Source organism: Acromyrmex echinatior, chromosome 9 (genome assembly GCF_024713525.1).
Source record: "Acromyrmex echinatior isolate Ae372 chromosome 9, ASM2471352v2, whole genome shotgun sequence".
Classification (NCBI taxonomy): domain Eukaryota; kingdom Metazoa; phylum Arthropoda; class Insecta; order Hymenoptera; family Formicidae; genus Acromyrmex; species Acromyrmex echinatior.
This window is the reverse complement of record NC_141860.1, coordinates 784,134-802,490: the sequence shown is the minus strand read 5'-3', so window position 1 is coordinate 802,490 and position 18,357 is coordinate 784,134. Positions and strand designations below refer to the sequence as shown.

The 18,357-nt window shown below is 30.5% G+C and overlaps 1 protein-coding gene across 1 annotated transcript in view; it reads right to left on the bottom strand.

The window, feature by feature from the left end:
* The window catches only part of tho2 (THO complex subunit 2-like protein), a 58,334-nt gene extending 40,187 nt beyond the window's left edge, over positions 1-18,147 (bottom strand). Inside the window, 21 exon segments of the mRNA XM_087409828.1 lie at positions 2,165-2,252; positions 2,254-2,405; positions 2,407-2,421; positions 2,544-2,672; positions 2,808-2,936; positions 3,106-3,301; positions 3,565-3,677; positions 3,794-4,078; positions 4,275-4,456; positions 4,554-4,716; positions 4,796-4,913; positions 5,635-5,869; positions 5,952-6,544; positions 14,041-14,219; positions 14,480-14,859; positions 15,022-15,152; positions 15,229-15,344; positions 15,758-15,871; positions 15,985-16,076; positions 17,735-17,778; positions 17,913-18,147. Of these exon segments, the coding sequence (XP_087265954.1) occupies positions 2,165-2,252; positions 2,254-2,405; positions 2,407-2,421; positions 2,544-2,672; positions 2,808-2,936; positions 3,106-3,301; positions 3,565-3,677; positions 3,794-4,078; positions 4,275-4,456; positions 4,554-4,716; positions 4,796-4,913; positions 5,635-5,869; positions 5,952-6,544; positions 14,041-14,219; positions 14,480-14,859; positions 15,022-15,152; positions 15,229-15,344; positions 15,758-15,871; positions 15,985-16,076; positions 17,735-17,778; positions 17,913-17,977 (3,519 nt within the window). The 5' untranslated portion in view covers positions 17,978-18,147.
* Between the last annotated feature and the right edge of the window lie 210 nt (positions 18,148-18,357).

The following is an 18,357-nucleotide window of genomic DNA, read 5'->3' as shown; positions in this document are numbered from 1 at the left end:
TGGGACATCTTGTATATACATATACAGAGTGTCCACGTAATTGTGATCACAATTTTTCCGGCAATTCCGATAATGTGACAAAAATTATTTTGAGCAAGTTAGTTAGTTTTCAATTAATTACAACTTGCAATAAAAATTTGCGAAATATTTTTTTTTAGAAAAAAAGTCAAGGTCATCCTAATTTTTTTAAAACTACAATTCAGAAACGTTGGTTCTTCAATTTGCCTACAGGTACATTTTTTCTGAACAATATAATGAAAAACATATAAAGTTTAATACAAAATAATTTTTCACGAAAATATTTCCATTCATTGATTTCACGTTCTTTGAGGTTATCTCAAGGTCATTAAACTCTTCATCTTAACATCAGTTACAATATTATGAAATAAAAAATACGTAGTACCATTTAAAAAATTAGAGTGACCTTGATTGTTTTCCTAAAAAAAAATGTTTGTGCAAATTTTTAATATTGCAATTTGTAATCGGTCGAAAACTGACTAATTTTTATTCAAAATAATAATTTTTCACATCATCGGAAATGCCGGAAAAATCGTGATCACAGTTACATGGGACACCCTGTGTGTGTGTGTGTGTGTGTGTGCGCGTGCGCGCGCGAGCGTGTGTGTGTGTGTGTGTGTGTGTGTGTGTGTGTGTGTGTATACATATATATATATATATATATATATATATATATATATATATATATATTACATATAATTGTATATTAATTATATATAAAATATTTTTTTCTTGTCAGTCTAATATACAGAGTAGATCATTTTAATCTTTCACGTTAATAACTCAAAAAGGAAGCATTTTTCCAAAAAAATAAAAAAAAATAAAAAAAAATTAAAAAATAAAAAGAAAGAGAGAGAAGAAAGTTGTATGATTTTGAGAGAGGAAGAAGTTAATGACCTTAAAAGCATATTTCAAGGTTATTTGAAAATTAACTTCGAAATTTCATATGGGATTCCACCTTTTTCATTGCATATTCTTGTAACACATCTCGAGAGCTTTCCAAAATACTATAATAAAATATTTTTTCATGAAGTATTTTTCGAGTTATAAGGCTTGAAGGTTACATTATCGCCAGCATTAACATTACCCAAGATGTTGATCGATTGATGACTGAAACGATTTAAAATGTTCAGGAGAGCACTTTCAGAAGAAATGTTTCAACAAACAAATGTTTTAGGGTTCACATCCAAAGAGCGATACAAAAAAATGTTTCAAATAAAAGTTATAGTTTGAATCCGAAGCGCCACTACGGTCTAAGTATTAAGATGTTGAACTAATATATATATTTTCAAACAAATGAATTAATTTTAAAAATGATAATTACGTGCCGATATGGTTGTCGACATTAACGCAATTGATCTGAAATATTAATAATCCCCCCAAATTCCCCAAATTAATCTTAAAAAACTGTAATAAACTTATTGCGAAAAATATTGCCTCGGCCGGGAGTCGAATCCGGATCTCTTGCATTCCGTGCGTCTCGGTAGTCTCAGGACGCTCGCACGGAATGCAAGAGATCCGGGTTCGAGCGTCCGCTCGACTTACTATTGTCAAAGGTACGGCCCACCGAACGCACAGCGCGCGGGCCGCGAGGAGCGGGAATGACTTAGCAGGCGCGCTGCGCCGTTTGAGCTTAGATACTCGCAATATAAGCCCCGCTTCTCGCGGCCCGCGCGCTCGGTGGGCCGTACTTTCGGCAATAATAGGTCGGGAGGATGTGCATATTCGGCTATCTTTAAACGTTAATATTTCGTTAATTATTGCGAGCGTTACAAAATGGTACAGGACTTTTCTACTCAGTTTAGTCCACTCTACCTGCTCGGGACGAGTGGGGCCGTATATTCATGCCACCCTGTATATATATATTAGGTGTTGGAATTAATTCGTAGCGTTTTTTAATGAAAGAATGTTATTTATTTCACATGAGCATTAAAAAATACATTAATGAAAGTACTTCCCATCACTTGTAAAACGCTACGAATTAATTCCAACACCTAATATATATATATATATATATATATATATATATATAATGTTATAACTTTTTCTAATTGATAATTTTCTCAAATACTTTTAAAGTATAATTTTTCTGCTTTACAAACTTCAACAAATCACCCACCTGTATAAAGATAATTTTTTTTATTACCTTATCACCTTCATGGTGGAAGTCTGATTCACGTATCATATTGGGAGTTTTAGCTTTTAGCTGCCCACTATATGATGTAGCTAAGACTCAAATCTTGATGTTGACCACGTTCTTCCTCTCTTATTTTCTCCACTTTACGTTCGAGGATCTGAGAGAGTTTCGCCAAAACAGGAAAATGAGGCAATATCTTGATCAATATTATTAAAGAATTCCTTATTTGTACATAATCCTTCGAATCTAGAACACACTACAATAGCCTATCAAAGAAAATTAATTCAATCACAAGATTCATTCTTGCTATTGTGAAGTAGCACATCTATATATATTCAAATATACGTATATAATATACAGAACATTGTTCATGAGATCATGTAAATACCTTTGTGATCTTATAGTGCCACTTGTGACACACATGTCTATAATTTTCAAATCCAACCATATCATTCGCTTCAGAAAATTGATTGCTTACACGAAACTTGGTCACGAAACCAGGATAATTACTGCATTCCTACACAGCAGAAGATATTTACTAATACATATTCAGATTAGATAAGAGTATCAAAATAACAAAATAAAAGCGTGAATATCTTTTCTAAAGTCGTTCTTCTCTAAAAATTTCAAAATGTGCAAAAGTGTGACTTACTTTATCAAATATGGCTTTTTCAGAATGCCATCTCATCACAGTTTCCAGCATGGCGCATAAAAATCTGCCATATCGATTTGCTTCATTCTCTGTGCATGAAGTAACTGAATATGTAATATCACAGAAAAGCTGAAAGAAACCAATTTTATCATAAAAATATAATAAAGTGTAACAAGTTATACATTTATTTTACACAACAAATAAAACTTGAACAAAAAATTGGACAAATAAAAATAATAAATTAATATGCCACTTTAATTATCTACAATAACAAGAATACTAGAAAGGACTTCCTTACACGATCATAACAAAGCAGAGTTGAAAAATTTGCAGTCTTCAGGGAGTGGATGGTATGTACAAATTTCGCACAGTACATGGCATCTACAGTTGTAAATGTACATCGCGGGAATAGGCACAACTGTAGAAACTGTGTTATCGTTTCGTTTTTCGCCGATTTAGCGCTTCGTGACAAAAACCATGTATCCTTTTCTTGTCTATAAGTCAGTTATAAACGTACGATCAATATATAAATTGAATTGCTACATTATACAATTACAACAATAATATTTGTTATACTTATATGTTATAAGACAGTGCTAAAATTTACTTACAACTTCCAGTCGATTTTCAGCTTGGTCCTCACCATTCGCGCGCAGTCTAAATGTCGATCGGCAAATAAATTCCAGCACTGTCTTATAACTATCTTATAGTATATTATAGTATATAGTATATTATAAGAAATAACGAAGTATTTTACCTCAGGTACGCAAAAACTTTTTCGACATGTTCTTCTTGTTTCCTTTTTTCGTCCTGTAGCTTTTCAATAAGAGTGGTATATCTTTCTTGTTCCTTCTTTCCTTTACTTATATTCTAAAAATTAGCATTACTTTAAATCAAGGAAGAATAACATTTTCAAGTGTGAAATAAATTATTTTTCAATCATAGAGTACTGTAATCAATAATAATAAAATATAATATTCGCGTACCATATCTTTGGAATCAACAGTTTGAACTGCAAGTTGCTTCAACTTGCCGACTTCTCTTTGATAGCTCTCCACCGGTACGTATAAATCATACATCGACAGAGACCAAAACGTAACTAAGAATTGCGGCGATATATCCTCCCAAACTTTTAAAGGGTGCAACGGTCTGACAGACTGAGCAACAGGTGCCATAACGGTTTGCGCAGCTTCCGCGTATTTTAATTGCTTCATAGCCGTGGACATTTTCTTATAATTCGGATCAGCTTTACGGAGAGCGTCATATTTTATCTTTAAGAAAATTAATTTAAGAAAATACAAAAATCTGTATTTAAAAAATCTATATTTTTATTTGATAACAAATTGTACACAATTGTACGCAAATTTAAATATCTTTTAACTTTTCATTCTAAATTAATGGCTGATATATATTTAATCAATGTTATTATCAAGAAAATTCAAATACAAATATAAATAACTTGCTTACATTTATGGCATGCGCAAACATTGGCCGTGCCAAAAAAAATGCGACGTCTGCATGTATGTGATTGTCCTGAAGCATAGAATGGATCGACGGTAGTCGCTCCACATACTCGTCTACTGTCATAGTCGAACCCAAGAAAGTCCCAAATTGCACGAGCGTATCCTGGCATTGGTCGTACAACTTGCCTATTATACAAAAAAAAAATAGCAAATGATATCTATCAGAAAAAAGATAATTTTTATCTTTAAATTTTTGTCTTGCTTTTCATATAATTCTATTTACCAACGAGTTTTAAATGAGATTTATCCGTCTCTCTGTAAACAACGCAATGTTTCTGTTGCGCCATTAACAGGCACAGAGTAACTGCGAGGTCTTGCTCGGCGAGAGTTTCCTTCAAACGCTGTGAAGATTTCTTTGTGTTGCGGACTTGACTAAAGTAACCGGCCTTAAGAGAAGAAGTTTTTATGTTAATTTGTGTACGTCAAAATTACGACACTGCAAATTTATGCGATGCTACAGTTTACCTCATTTTTTAACAGATCTCCGCCTGCCATAGCATCGAGTTGATCAGACGTCATTTCTTCGGCGGCCTCGATACCAGCCATTTTTTGTACTATTTCTTTTAATATTAATAAATCTAGGCTAGAACCAGAGCAGTATATTAAAGCAAACTGATTAATTACAATGGAAAATTAGATAATTTGCTCGTATAAATTTCAACAATAAATAGGGAACTTCTACTAGGTTATTTCAATAAACGAGCTCTGAAAAGTATAAACAGTAAACTTTATTCTTTTATTATAATTTCGCGGAACGTTTTGACTATACTATAATATAAGTCCTGTTTATAATGTTTATAATTTATAAATGAAATAAAAAATCCCGAAACAATAATTTATATAGACATATTAACACTTAGAAATTAATTTCAGTAACTGTATAAAACAATGTATTAATCAGATCTTATCCACAATCACAATATGTGTTACAAACTCAATCTATTATACTGAGTCAAATTATAAAATCGATATATAAAAGTAAAGATATATAAAAGTAAATCCAAACCAATTCTTTGGTTAACGGCGAGAAATTAATTTCTAAATGTAATTAATATGTCTATATAATTATTATATTATTTCGAGATTTTTTATTTCATTTATAAACACGGCTGATGAGGACATAGTCCTTAGTAGCCCTATAGTCGAAAGCATAAAATTATAATAAAAGAATAATAAAGTTTATTGTTTACACCTTTCAGAACTCGTTTATTGGAATGACCTGGTAGAAGCTCCTTATTTGTTATTGATTAATATATGATTGATAATAGTTGAATTTAATGCAATTTATCTATGTGAGAACGTACCTCTTTTGAGCTTTAAGTTGATTTGCTACATATTGTAACAACCCTGTTAATTCGATGTTATACTTTTTAAATATTGCTCCGCAAAAAGAAGCTAGAGATTGTAACCATAAGGATATACTGGTGCCATCATGTTTAAATCTATCTCTGTCAGCACCCGCTAACGCTTCTACAAGACAATATCCCAAAACATCGTATGAAATATTTGTCAAGTATTTTAAAGAATCCACCACAGGTCCTGCATCCAATACGATAAGCACGTTACGATCTTTCTTTGCAAAAATGATTAAAACGATAGAAAGTATATATTCGATATGTACCTATGAGATTGTCATATAACTGGATTTGTATGAGGACATAATCAAATAGTACACCCGGTGAAGAATGCGTAAGTTTTCCTATTGACCGGCCTACTGGCTTGATCGTTTCTTTGCTCACGCGCTTCATGATCGACTTGATCTTTTTTTGAGCATCTGCACGTTTCCGCAGCAATGCAGCATGTTGTAAAGGTGTATCATTCTTCCAGCGCGCGTACAGACAATAGCGATTCTGATATGGATAATATTTGAGAATATTCCACAATTCCTCAGCAACACAACAGTTGCAATCCATAAAGGAAAGAGAAGGTAGCAGCGCGACGTCAAGTATCGTCAGAACATCATAATAGAGACTGCAGTTCTTATTCAATGGTTGCTTGCTCGCGTCAAGTGAACAGTGTTTTATAGCGGAGTGACACAATCTCATCACTTTATACATTAGAATAGGATCCTGGTGCAGATTTGGTCCAAGTACAATCAGCATTGGCAACAAGTAATCATGAATGTCCTCTAGATTGCATAATGATGGCGGAGAGAGAGAGCTCTTCAATGCAGGCACTTTACGACCCGGCAATTTTGGAGAAACAATACAGTGTCTGCAACGAAATAATGTTAAAAACTTGCAATCATTATGATTAGCGTATAACAATTAATTAATATCTTGATTATTATTATTATTTGCGACACATGGTTTTTGTTCAATAATATGTAATTCTATAACTTACTTTCTTAACATAAGCAATACATACATTCACGTATCAAAAGTTTGGAAACCCTTGTAATTTTTTCGCATTTCACGAAAAGTTAAATATCTCAGTGAAAAAGAATGATAGAGAAGTTTTTGACCATGTATTTTAAAGCACAAAGATAGGATATTAAATTTGTGTTCGAATTTTTTTTCTACAACATTTTGTTCCGAAATTAAAAATTTATATTTTTTGCAATATTTTTGTCTTATCTTGAAGTGCTGCAATTTGATAAAATATTATCGCAAACAAAATTTCATATAAAATTACTTTGAAGTAGATTTCTAATCTTTAAAATGCTTTTTAGAAAAATTAGTACGATAACCTTTCTAATTTGCACAAATTTTTTTGAAAACTTTCTTCAATCGTCAATTTATTTTAAACAAAGATTTTTATGCACAATAAAAAATTCGATATCTGCGAAAAAAATCATCGTATCATTTTTTTCAAACACATTTTAAAACTTGAAAAATCTATTTTAAAATATTTTTATATTAAATTTTATCCGATGATGTTTTTCAATTCATCGCTTCAGTAAGATAAAAATATTGCAAAAAATCAATTTTCAATTTTATGTAATGTAAAAATAAAATGTAGAAAAAAATTCCAACGCAAATTTAATGTCCTACCTTTGCGCTTTAAAATACATGATCGAAAACTTCTCTACAATTTTTTTCACCAACGTATTTAACTTTTCATGAAAAAATGCGAAAATACCGCAAATCTGAACTTTCCGAACTTTTGGCCAGGGACGTAAATACTAGATGTGCGAATTATTCAAATCGGATTTGAATCCCTACAGTTCGAATACAAATTATTTAAAATTTTCGAATCTCTAAGAAGTTCGAATACAAATCACATATATGTTGACAATCTTAAACGTTGATAATATTATAAAATTATATTTTCCGTTAATGAATAAAATATACAGAAGTCTTGTTTTATAGGCTGATTAATCAATTTTTCCAAAAGCATTCCTTGAAAATTCCCAGATTTTCCAAGAGATTCCAAGTAAGATTTAGAGAATTTTATGAATAACTTTGAAATAAATTTAACTTAAGGGGGCGCCTGGTTTACAAGTAAAAAAAATCAATTTTTTTCATAAATTGATAGTACAACTCTTCGAGAGAATATGTTCTTAAAATTTTTAATTGAAATTCGAAGTCCTTCAGTAAATTCAGCGCTTGCAATGGAAACACGGCGTGCAGATACATATATAGGTGCGCGACGGTTATCGAGATATTGAGAAGCATTTGATTCCTATTAACACCGATTTATCAATCAAATAATCTGTTAACGCGATATCGGGTAAACAGATTTAGAACGCGAACAAAGTTTTAACTCGACCATCTAGAGACTGCCGCCAAAGCACCTCAATTGCAGTGCAAAAATACTCGAAATCTTTTTTTTTTTTTATTTTTTTTTTATTTTTTTAAAAGGTTCATTTAGGATAAAATTATATAGGATAAATATATGAAAATTAAAAATATTTCTTGATTTTTTGTTTTAGACAAGAATTAAGCTTATTCTACAATGTACTCTTTGTTTCTTGTTTCTTGTTTTTTACCTTTTGCTTTTAACTCTTTTGCAATCGTTTTATCAACAATTTCTTGCTATGTATTTCTTGTTTCTTTCGAAGTTCGTTAACTCTTATCTTAGGCGATATAAAACAAAAAACCGAATAAGAAGCAAAAAGACAAGATGTAAAAAATAGCAAAAAGCAAGAAACTAAAAACAAAAAGCACATTGTAGAACAGGCTTTAAAGTCGTCAGAATATACACAAAATGATGACGTTGACAGCGAGGCGTAAATTTCAATGTTAATTTTTTTGTCATTAATAATACTTTTTTATATATACAAAAAAAATTAATTACATTCTTGAATAATAGTATTAAAACGTGTAAAAGATTTTAAAACTATAAACTATTTCTTTTTTAAAAATCATGAAAAATCATCTATTTTTTGGGCTCCTTAAGATGTTATAGGTAGCATCAAATCGGGCGCCCTCTTAAGATTCTATAGTAGCATCAAATAAAAGATCTAATTTAATTTGGGGAAATATTATTATTATACTATTTAATTTGATTGTGTTCCAAGTCCGAAAATATCAATCCACAGTCATGACTCATATATTTGAGATAAATTTATTTAAATACATATAGGTGTACTATTCTAACATCTAACTTTAACCGAAATTAGCGCTTCTCTTACATGGGGTTTGTTTTTTGTAACTGAACTTTTGGAACTTAAAGTGAGATCGGTATGTTTAATTTTGACGAAAGCAAGAAAGAGAATTCTAGTGCGGAAACAAAAAACATTAATAAAACTTTAGTTAATGTATTCATATGAGCAATCCTATTTCTAATCTTAATAAAGGATTCCGCATTAATCCTATATGAAATTGAGTCCCGGTGAAATCAAATAGTTTTCTCATATGTTATGACCTGCTAAGCAAAATATAAAAGTTTTAGCGCAAAAAAATTAAGTAGTAAAAAATTAATAATTACTTTTCGTGTTCGATTCACCTACAGTCGCTAACATCTTACCATAAAATACTCAAGAACTTCTAAACGGCTGATCTAAAATGGATAAAATTATAGTGTTTTGAAAAGGTCTCAGCAAGGATTATAAGAAAAAGTGGGGGGGGGGGGGTCTCACTTAAAAAATTCGGGTTGACTTTGCCCTACCTTGACGATGTCACCCAAAGTCAAACTGATGAAGCTAACAACTAGGCCTTTTTAAATTCTACAACTTTCATTTAAAACATTTTTTTTATAAAACTTAGTTTTTCAGATATTTTGCCGTCTCGAAACATTTAATGTTTTTTAGATGATTATATATATGATATGTATATAATGCCACATATAATTACATACTATCATACATAATGTTCAAGCTATGTGCACATATATAAATACTTTGTTACAGAACATGTAGTGTCATTTCCTACTCTTAGAGTAATCCAGGACCAACGACATGGATGTGGTAAAGGTGTGGTCCCGTGTGCGTGTGTGTGCGTGCGTGCGTGCGTGCGTGTGTGCGTGCGTGCGTGCGTGCGTGCGTGCGTGCGTGCGTGTGTGTGCGTGCGTGTGTGTGTTCATACATGCATATGCAATATGCAATTATATTACTTAATAAAAAATTGTTTCTCAAAAAAAATTATTTATTAAATTATTTTCAGATCCTAGAAATTGCACTACATATTCTGTAACAAAGTATCGTTTTATATGTATACATACATTGAACATTAAATATGATAGTATGTAATTGTGGGATATATCATATGCACCATATATAATCATAAGGAACATAAAATGTTCCGAGATGGCAAAATATCTGGAAAACTATAAGTTTTATTTAATTATTAAATTAAGTTTTATAAAATATTTTAGATAAAAGTCGTAGAGTTTAAAAAGGCCTAGCCGCTAGCTTTATCAATTTGACTTTGAGTGGCGTCGCTAAGGTAGGGCAAAGTAATCAACTGAAATTTTTTAAGTAAGACCCCTTCATTTTTTTCTTTCATTTTCTTATAACCCTTATTGAAAACTTTTCAAATCACTATAATTTTATCCATTTTAGATCAGTCGTTTAGAAGTTATTGAATATTTTATAATATAAGTGAGATGTCAGCGACTGTAGGTGAATCGAAAACTGTTCATTTTTTTGCGCTAAAACTTATATGTTTTGTTTAGCAGGTCGTAAGTTATAATATATGAGAAAACCATTTGATTTCACCTTACTTAATTTCATAGGATTAGTGCAGGATCCTTTAACTTATACGCACTTGAAATTCATGCGTATATTAACTCTTAAGTACACTGGCGGAGTACGAACATATCCCACTAATTATCCAATACAATTACGCAAATATTTCTCGCATGGCACAAACAATACTGCAGTATTTTCATGCTGATCTCCATCTCACGCATGCAGCGAACAAATATTTATGTATAAGTGGAGATACTATTTGTTGGGGTATGTTTGCACATTCTTTCTGGTGATTTTCTTTTTCTTTACAATTCTTTTTGTCAATAAATCTTTATTATTAATAAAGTTGATTAAAAGACTGATTGAAATGACTGGACTATAATCTAAGATTACTGTTAGTTAACGCCATTATTAAATCATTATTACAATAAGGTAACTAACGCTGGCGATACACAATTTTCGTTTTCCTGCTAAATTGCTAGGATTAGAATTTTGCAACCATAGTTACGATGTTGACACTATCAGCATCGTAATCAATACAGTGGTAAGATTCTAATTGCAGCTAGCAATTCAGAAAAACAAGCATCATGTGCTGTCGGCTTAAGTAACTAATTAAATAACGATAGTAACTAGTACTTCCATTCTCTAGAGCATGCGCGCGCGCGCACACACACACACACACGCACACACACACGCGCGCGCGCGCGATAGTTAAAAAAGATTCATTACAAAATAAGTTTTATATTGACTTCTGTTATATATTTTGCAAAACAGTTTTTTTTCTTTTAATTACTTTGAACTATACAAAATGTTTCTGTATATGAAAACAAAAATATAAAACTGGGCTCTCGAGATAACAATATCAATAGTTATTAAATAATACACGATAATTCGTGCATTGTTCTTAGACATGTATTTCAAATCTTGAATAAAGATCAAACGTTTCGGCTCCATTCGAGTCATTACTTTAGCGAAATTGAAGCAATGTACTGATAATCATGATAATGTCGCAATTCGCAATGTAATTAGTAATTCGACCAGTTGTAATATTATCAAGATTATGTGTGTATCAATATATTGCTTCAACTTCGCTGAAGATGGCACGAATGGAGCCGAAACGTTCGATCTTTATTCAAGATTTGAAATACGTTATATTTAAGGCCATGTTCGTTATTATTATTACTGCCAGTTGACTGCCAGTACTGAAAATCTATAGTTCCCGTTATGTATACTATACTGTATTGACAATTGGCAGTAATATATGAACACAGCCCAAGTACAACGCACGAATTACTGCGTATTGATATTCTCAATTGCCATCATTTAATAATTATTAGCGTTTCTTATATATTTTTGAATGCCAAAACTGATGCCGTAAGCAGAAAAATTCAGCATATCAGGTTTCCAAGATAATTTAGATTTAATGTGCAAAAAAATGATTTTCTTGTGATATTTGACTTTTTTTTGTTATAGACAGAAAATTTGTTATTTTAGAAAAAACTCTGTATTTACATCCATCATAACACAACTAAAAAAATAAGATATTAGATTTAATAAATTTTATATAGGTAGAGGATGAACAATACATTTATGATTTCTAATCGGAATTTCAAAATAACGTTAACCTTCTTTACAATAAAATGTCAAATATCGTTAGAAGAGGAGCTAATGTTTGAACATTAAATCTTAGTTATCTTAGAAATCTAATGTGCTGGAATTTTTTGACTTGCGACATCACGCGCGTGCCACACATTACATTCAAAAATTTGTAAACAACACAAAATGCGATTCAAAATAATTTTTGCTAGCGTTCTTTTATTGTTATCCTGCTTTTCTTTATAAAAATTCAGTTACACAAAAAAGTATGTACATTGTATGTGCATACGTGAATATGTATCATTCTATATCATATTTATGTATATAGACGATATATATATATATATATATATATATATATATATAAAATTTGTTTTTCCATGTCAGTCTAATATATATATATATATATATATATAATCTCTCTCTCTCTCTCTCTCTCTCTCTATATATATATATATATATATATATAGAGAGAGAGAGAGAGAGAGAGAGAGAGATTAGACTGACATGGAAAAAAAAATTTTTTTTTAATCGGCCTCTCACACACACAGCTCAAAAGCTTTCAATTCATGCCAAAAAAACATCCTCAAATCTTTTTCAAAAAATATTAAAATTTAATTTACATAATATGTAGTATTTATTTCAATTAATTAAATCTTTTTTTTTTTATTTATGTACTCATTTTCTAATGAAGAGTTTTATATCGTCAAATTGAGGCATTTAATTTGAGGATGTCAAAACCACAAAGCGATATATTTTAGAACTTCTAAAAAAATTTTTTTATCCTTAAAAACGTTTTATAATCCAGTTAAATATAACTTTTAAAAGGCCCTTTAAGGTAAGAGGTCCCAGGAAAATTCCAACTAGATCTTGTTCTAGATGAACAAGACCTACAATTTGAAGGGAGTAACAATCCATTTGAACGGTTGGAACCTTGCTAAAATCGACCTCGAAATTTGATCATTTTTTCACATTAATCGAACTCTATTTCTTAAGGTATATCATAGAGCTAAATGAATTGTTGCATCGTGTTCAACGACCAAAAAAACAGTATCTCATTTAAAATCCAGATTAAACCATTTTTGCATCAAATCAAACATGTATTAAGGCTCCTGAGTAGTCACCACAGCCATATTGAATCGTGACGTCAGAAGCTAGAAATGATACGTTAATTTTTATTACATGTCATTTATAAATAAAAACAATTTAGATAAAACAAAACGATGAAATCGCTTTAAAACATTTGTAAAAATGAAAACTGCTTATCCTCCCTGACAGTCAGTAAATAATCGTAAAAAGTGATAAAGGTAAGTGTAAGTGAAAATAAGCAAAAATAAATTTAAATTGTCTTTATTTATAAATAACATGTAATAAAAATTAACATGTCATTTCTCGCTTCTGATATCATTCAATATGACTGTGGTGATTATTCAGGAGCCTCAAGGAAAATTGAAACTTTGATTTAAAAATCGTTCTCCTCTATATTTCAATATTTTTATATAAAAATTTAGAAGTGTTCTTTTGACATGAAGTGGAAGCTTTTGTGCTGAGGCTGGTTAAAAAAAATTTTTTTTCTTGTCAGTCTAACACACACGCGCGTGCGCGCGGATGTGTATCATGTGTATCATTAATGGATTGTTGATATTTCATTTTCATTGCATTAGCAAAGGAAATGATTTTGTCAAAGAATTTACATTTAAAACTAAATTTCCAAAAATTTTCTTGTATAATCTCATAAAAATTTTATTGTACAAGAATAAAAAAAGAAATTCCATGAGAATTCTAGGTTTCCCTTTTTTTCGGTACAGATTCTGTTTTATTATTTGTATTCTGTTTAATTATTATATAAAATTTAACTTAATAAATATGTTAATAATATGTCAAAAATTATGTTTCAATGATTCAATACAATTAATTCGAATCGGGAAAAATTTTTTTAATCTGGTTTGATTTGAATTCAAACAAAGAAATTCGATTCTAATCGATTCGACATAAAAAAACTTTGATTTGCACATTTCTAATGGATACATTAATAACTTACTTTCTGTATACGGATTCAACAAGAGCCTGAATCATTTTACACAATGCTAGTGCTATGGGACGTTGATCTGTAAAACAATAATCCGGCAAGCGATTGAATAAACTTTGTGCCACTTCCCAAGCTCCAACTTCCAAAAGCGCTTCACATAATCCAAATTTTTGATTGCTTGCATATTTGTCCTTTAAAATGAAAGAGAGATCAAAATGTGAACAATTAATTAAACATAACTGCTAAAAAAAATTAAATCTTATATACGATTTTAAATTGGCATTTTTTTTTTCAAAAATACACAGTTTTATAAGTCTAATTTAAAAATTTATTTGCAAATTATTATAAATTTTGAATATAGATGTATTCTTTCACTAGTCACGTTTCACCAATTTTTCTGCTAAACTCAAATGTGTGACAAAAATTTGTAAAATTTCTTTTTGTTCATTACTTGTGCGTTTTCCTTCTCTTCTACAATGTCCTCTTTGTCTTTTGTTGAGATCACGCTCAATTTCCGCACGTATTCCTTGGCCTGCTTCATTACCTGCTCGTGATCTGATATAATAATTTTATCGTCTGGCACTAGCCAAGGTAATATATCATCCAGTTTAATCACACCATGCTGCAGCATTAACGCGGTAACCTTCTGCAGCGAGAACGGCGTAGCGTTTATGGTGGAGCAGTATTTGAATCCTAACACTTCACAAAGTACCTGCTGATCGCTCATGTATGAACGTATTAAGGGAATAAATAGAGCATCATCTTGTGGTCGGTTTTCAAAGGTTTCTAATAAGATATCGAGTACTCTATTAGGATCAAGATTGAAATAACCTGTAAGGACAATATCATCTTGTACTTTTATTACTTTTTCCTTTAATTTAGTTACTCATAAATTTTTATTTTTATTAAAACTATATAATTCTTGCAAAATATAGACCTCTGAAAAAAGCGATATTTGTACTTGCAATAAAAACATTAACCAGTTATTCATACCAATAAGAGATTTAACAATTTCCAATGTCGACGCCACCTCACTGTCTGGACGCTCTTGATTTAATTCTACAATGAGCTTGGAATAGCCCTCACTCTCTTCACGAAATAAATTAAATTTCCTTTGTTTATAACTGCAAAAAGGTAAGCTGTAAGAAACTTGTTTACTCTATAAATAAGCTTTATATAAATTGATGAGAAAATACTTACTACAACTTGGTTTTTACTTTTATAAACTTGGTTTGAAAATTTTTGTTTTTCAATGTGCCTACATCTTGTAAAGTTTCAATCTCTAAACGTTCTTTCAATATTCTATCGGTCAAAAACTGTAGGAAATAAATAAGAAGTTAAGGTAACAGACTGAAACTTGAGCTCAATTAATTAAAATAAATGAAAAGTATTATAGTAATTCCGGATATTATAATATTAGAATCATCGATAATGCCATTTTAGTTCTGCTAATCATGTCAACCTTTTTTTCTTTTTTTTGTATATATTATATATATATATATATAGTAGAAAATATTAAATATAAAAATATATAAATATAAATAATTCTAACGACACAAATAATACAAAAATCATTCCATTAACCAAAAAAAAGGATAAAAAATTAACACCTTTGGCAATTCTAGCGGGATATCATCGGTTCATAAAAATGTGTAGAATATAATATTTATATATATATATATATATATATATATATATGTATATATATAAATAAATGTATATCTTATACCTTCTCAGACTCTTTCACAATATAATAAAAGTTACTCCTTTCTTCATTATGAGCTTCTGCATCAATTAAAGTAAATATGTCCACTATTGCAGATGGTATAGAACCATCAAAACTCTACAAATAAATTATATATTAGTATGTAATTATATGTTAGTATATTACAATATCACTTAATTTCGATACAATTTTGTACAAAGTTTAGGATAATAAAAAGAATCTTGTCATACCGTAAGTTCACCTAATGTCTGAACTACAATGTCCTTTTTTACGTTTCCATGGATTCCATTTGATATTAATTCGTATAATCCGCGTCTCCATTCTATAAAAAAAAAATAATAAAAATCCTTTATCAAAATGTACAATGTCACAATTATACAATCAAATAATATAGAAAATTTTCAAGCAAGAGATATGGTTGACACGATGTAACATGATGAATTAATTCATTCTTGTTTAACACTGCAAGATAACAAGAATGATGTGATTCACAATGTTACACTGTGTCAATTGGATCGCGAACTGAAAAATACTCGTAACTTAAATATAAAACGTTACATATATATGTAGAAGAATAGAATACCAAATATAAATACAAAATGAAAACTTAAAATAACATATATGCTTTTGATTCCTATTTCCTTTACAAAATCTCAGTGCAAAAAAACAAGAAAATTCATCATTGTGACGTTATTTCAATATGCAAGTCATCATAACTGCTTTATATATCACATATACAACAATTTTCTTTTGATCCAAGTATTAGATCATGATTATGTATTTTGATGCTCTGAGATCAAATTCAATCACGTCATAATTTTTGTTATCGATAAAAAATAATTTCCACCTGTTTTAACCAGCTGTATATCAACTTTATAAACTTGCATATTATCGTTGAATTTACTTTCTTTTACTTTAGCTTGCATATTAAAAGTCAGACTGTAAATTGTTCTGAAAGTAATGAAGAAAATCATGCTATTTTCCATTGAAAAAATTGTGACTTGATAAAGCAATTTAGACATTGGATTTGTAGTTTCAGAATGTCAATGTACGTAAGAATACTATGGTCTATTATCAGGATCAACATTAAATTTTATTTTATATCTGTGTAATTAATGTGACCAGATATTTTTAGCAAAGCAAGAAACTTTATGTTAAGGGATAGAGGTGAATGTAAATGGACATAAAGATAAATATAATATTTAGATATATAAAGATATATAAAGATAAATATAATATTTAGATATATAATAATATAAAGATAAATATAGTATCATATTGATGAAGTAAATTACAATGTTCATAAAACACTGGTATTCTAATGGACATAGACATAACCTGCCAAATACTTTTATATAGCTCTTGTATAAGTAGAAAGTACCAGTAGAAGTCTCAAAAGCATTAAATTAATAATAATAGTTCGTTTTTAAAAAATAGTGCAAATTATTTTTTTATATTTTTAGATATTAGCAGAACAGTGAAACGATCACCTTGAAAACGGAACTGTTGCACTAAAAGCAAAACATCTGGTCTCATTATATAAATGATCTATACAATAAAAAAATGCAAAGTATATTAAGTAAATTAAAAAATTAAACAGAAAAACAAGATTCAAACAGAAAGAAAAAATTACAGGTATTTTCAGCCCTATTCGAAATACTATTCAAGAGTACATATAATTTATAAATAAGTAAATGAATAAAAAATTGATAATTGTATCATGAAATCGAAATACATAAAATTGCGTTATACTAAGCAATATGTAGAACATGTACATATGCTAAGGAATATATAAGGAAGGTTGTGCTTGTGCATGCAGGAACAATCACAGTGATCATGTCATCTTTGTTTAACATTGGCAAACAAGGATATAATGATCCATTGTGTCACATCATGTCATGTATCACTGGTTGGATACATAAAGCGGATTGGCATGCTGGCTCTGAACGCGTTCAGAGCATATACTCGTTGCCTTATTACCTGGTGTGTTGCCTTCCTTAAATTTGTGCTTGATTAGCTTGAGGCTGCAAACAGTCGTGAATTGACAAATTAAGTCTTCAGTAGAGCGAGTTAACGGGGAGAAGATAAGTGTTTTCGCGACCAGCAATGCATCGTGTCGATCGCGTCGACTAGGCGACGCGCAAACAACACCACTTACAAATCATTTTTCCCATGCTTATCCCATGACTTCCACAATTCTGTATGCCATACTTTGCTGGCCATATTCAGCGCTCTGGTCCGTTTTAAAAAAATGGAGCTTCGAGCGTGCACCGGGAATTAAAAATCAACTCGACATCGCAGGTTAATACGGAGAGAGTAAGTATTTTTTCCCTTTCATTCGCCACTATGGCTATGCCAGGCTATGCCGAAGCTAATAATGAGTGCGTTCCCAAAGTCCACGAAATATGACTCGAATCTTTAAGCCCAATGTCCATAATGTTATGCCTACTACACACTGAACATAATGAGCGATGAACGACAAGCGATATCTAATAAAAGCTGTGCTTTTTCTCACGTGACGACACAAAGCAAAGCTCTTGTTGGATATCGCTCGTCACTCATCGCTTATCGCATCCAGTGTGCAGTAGACATTAGAACTCGGT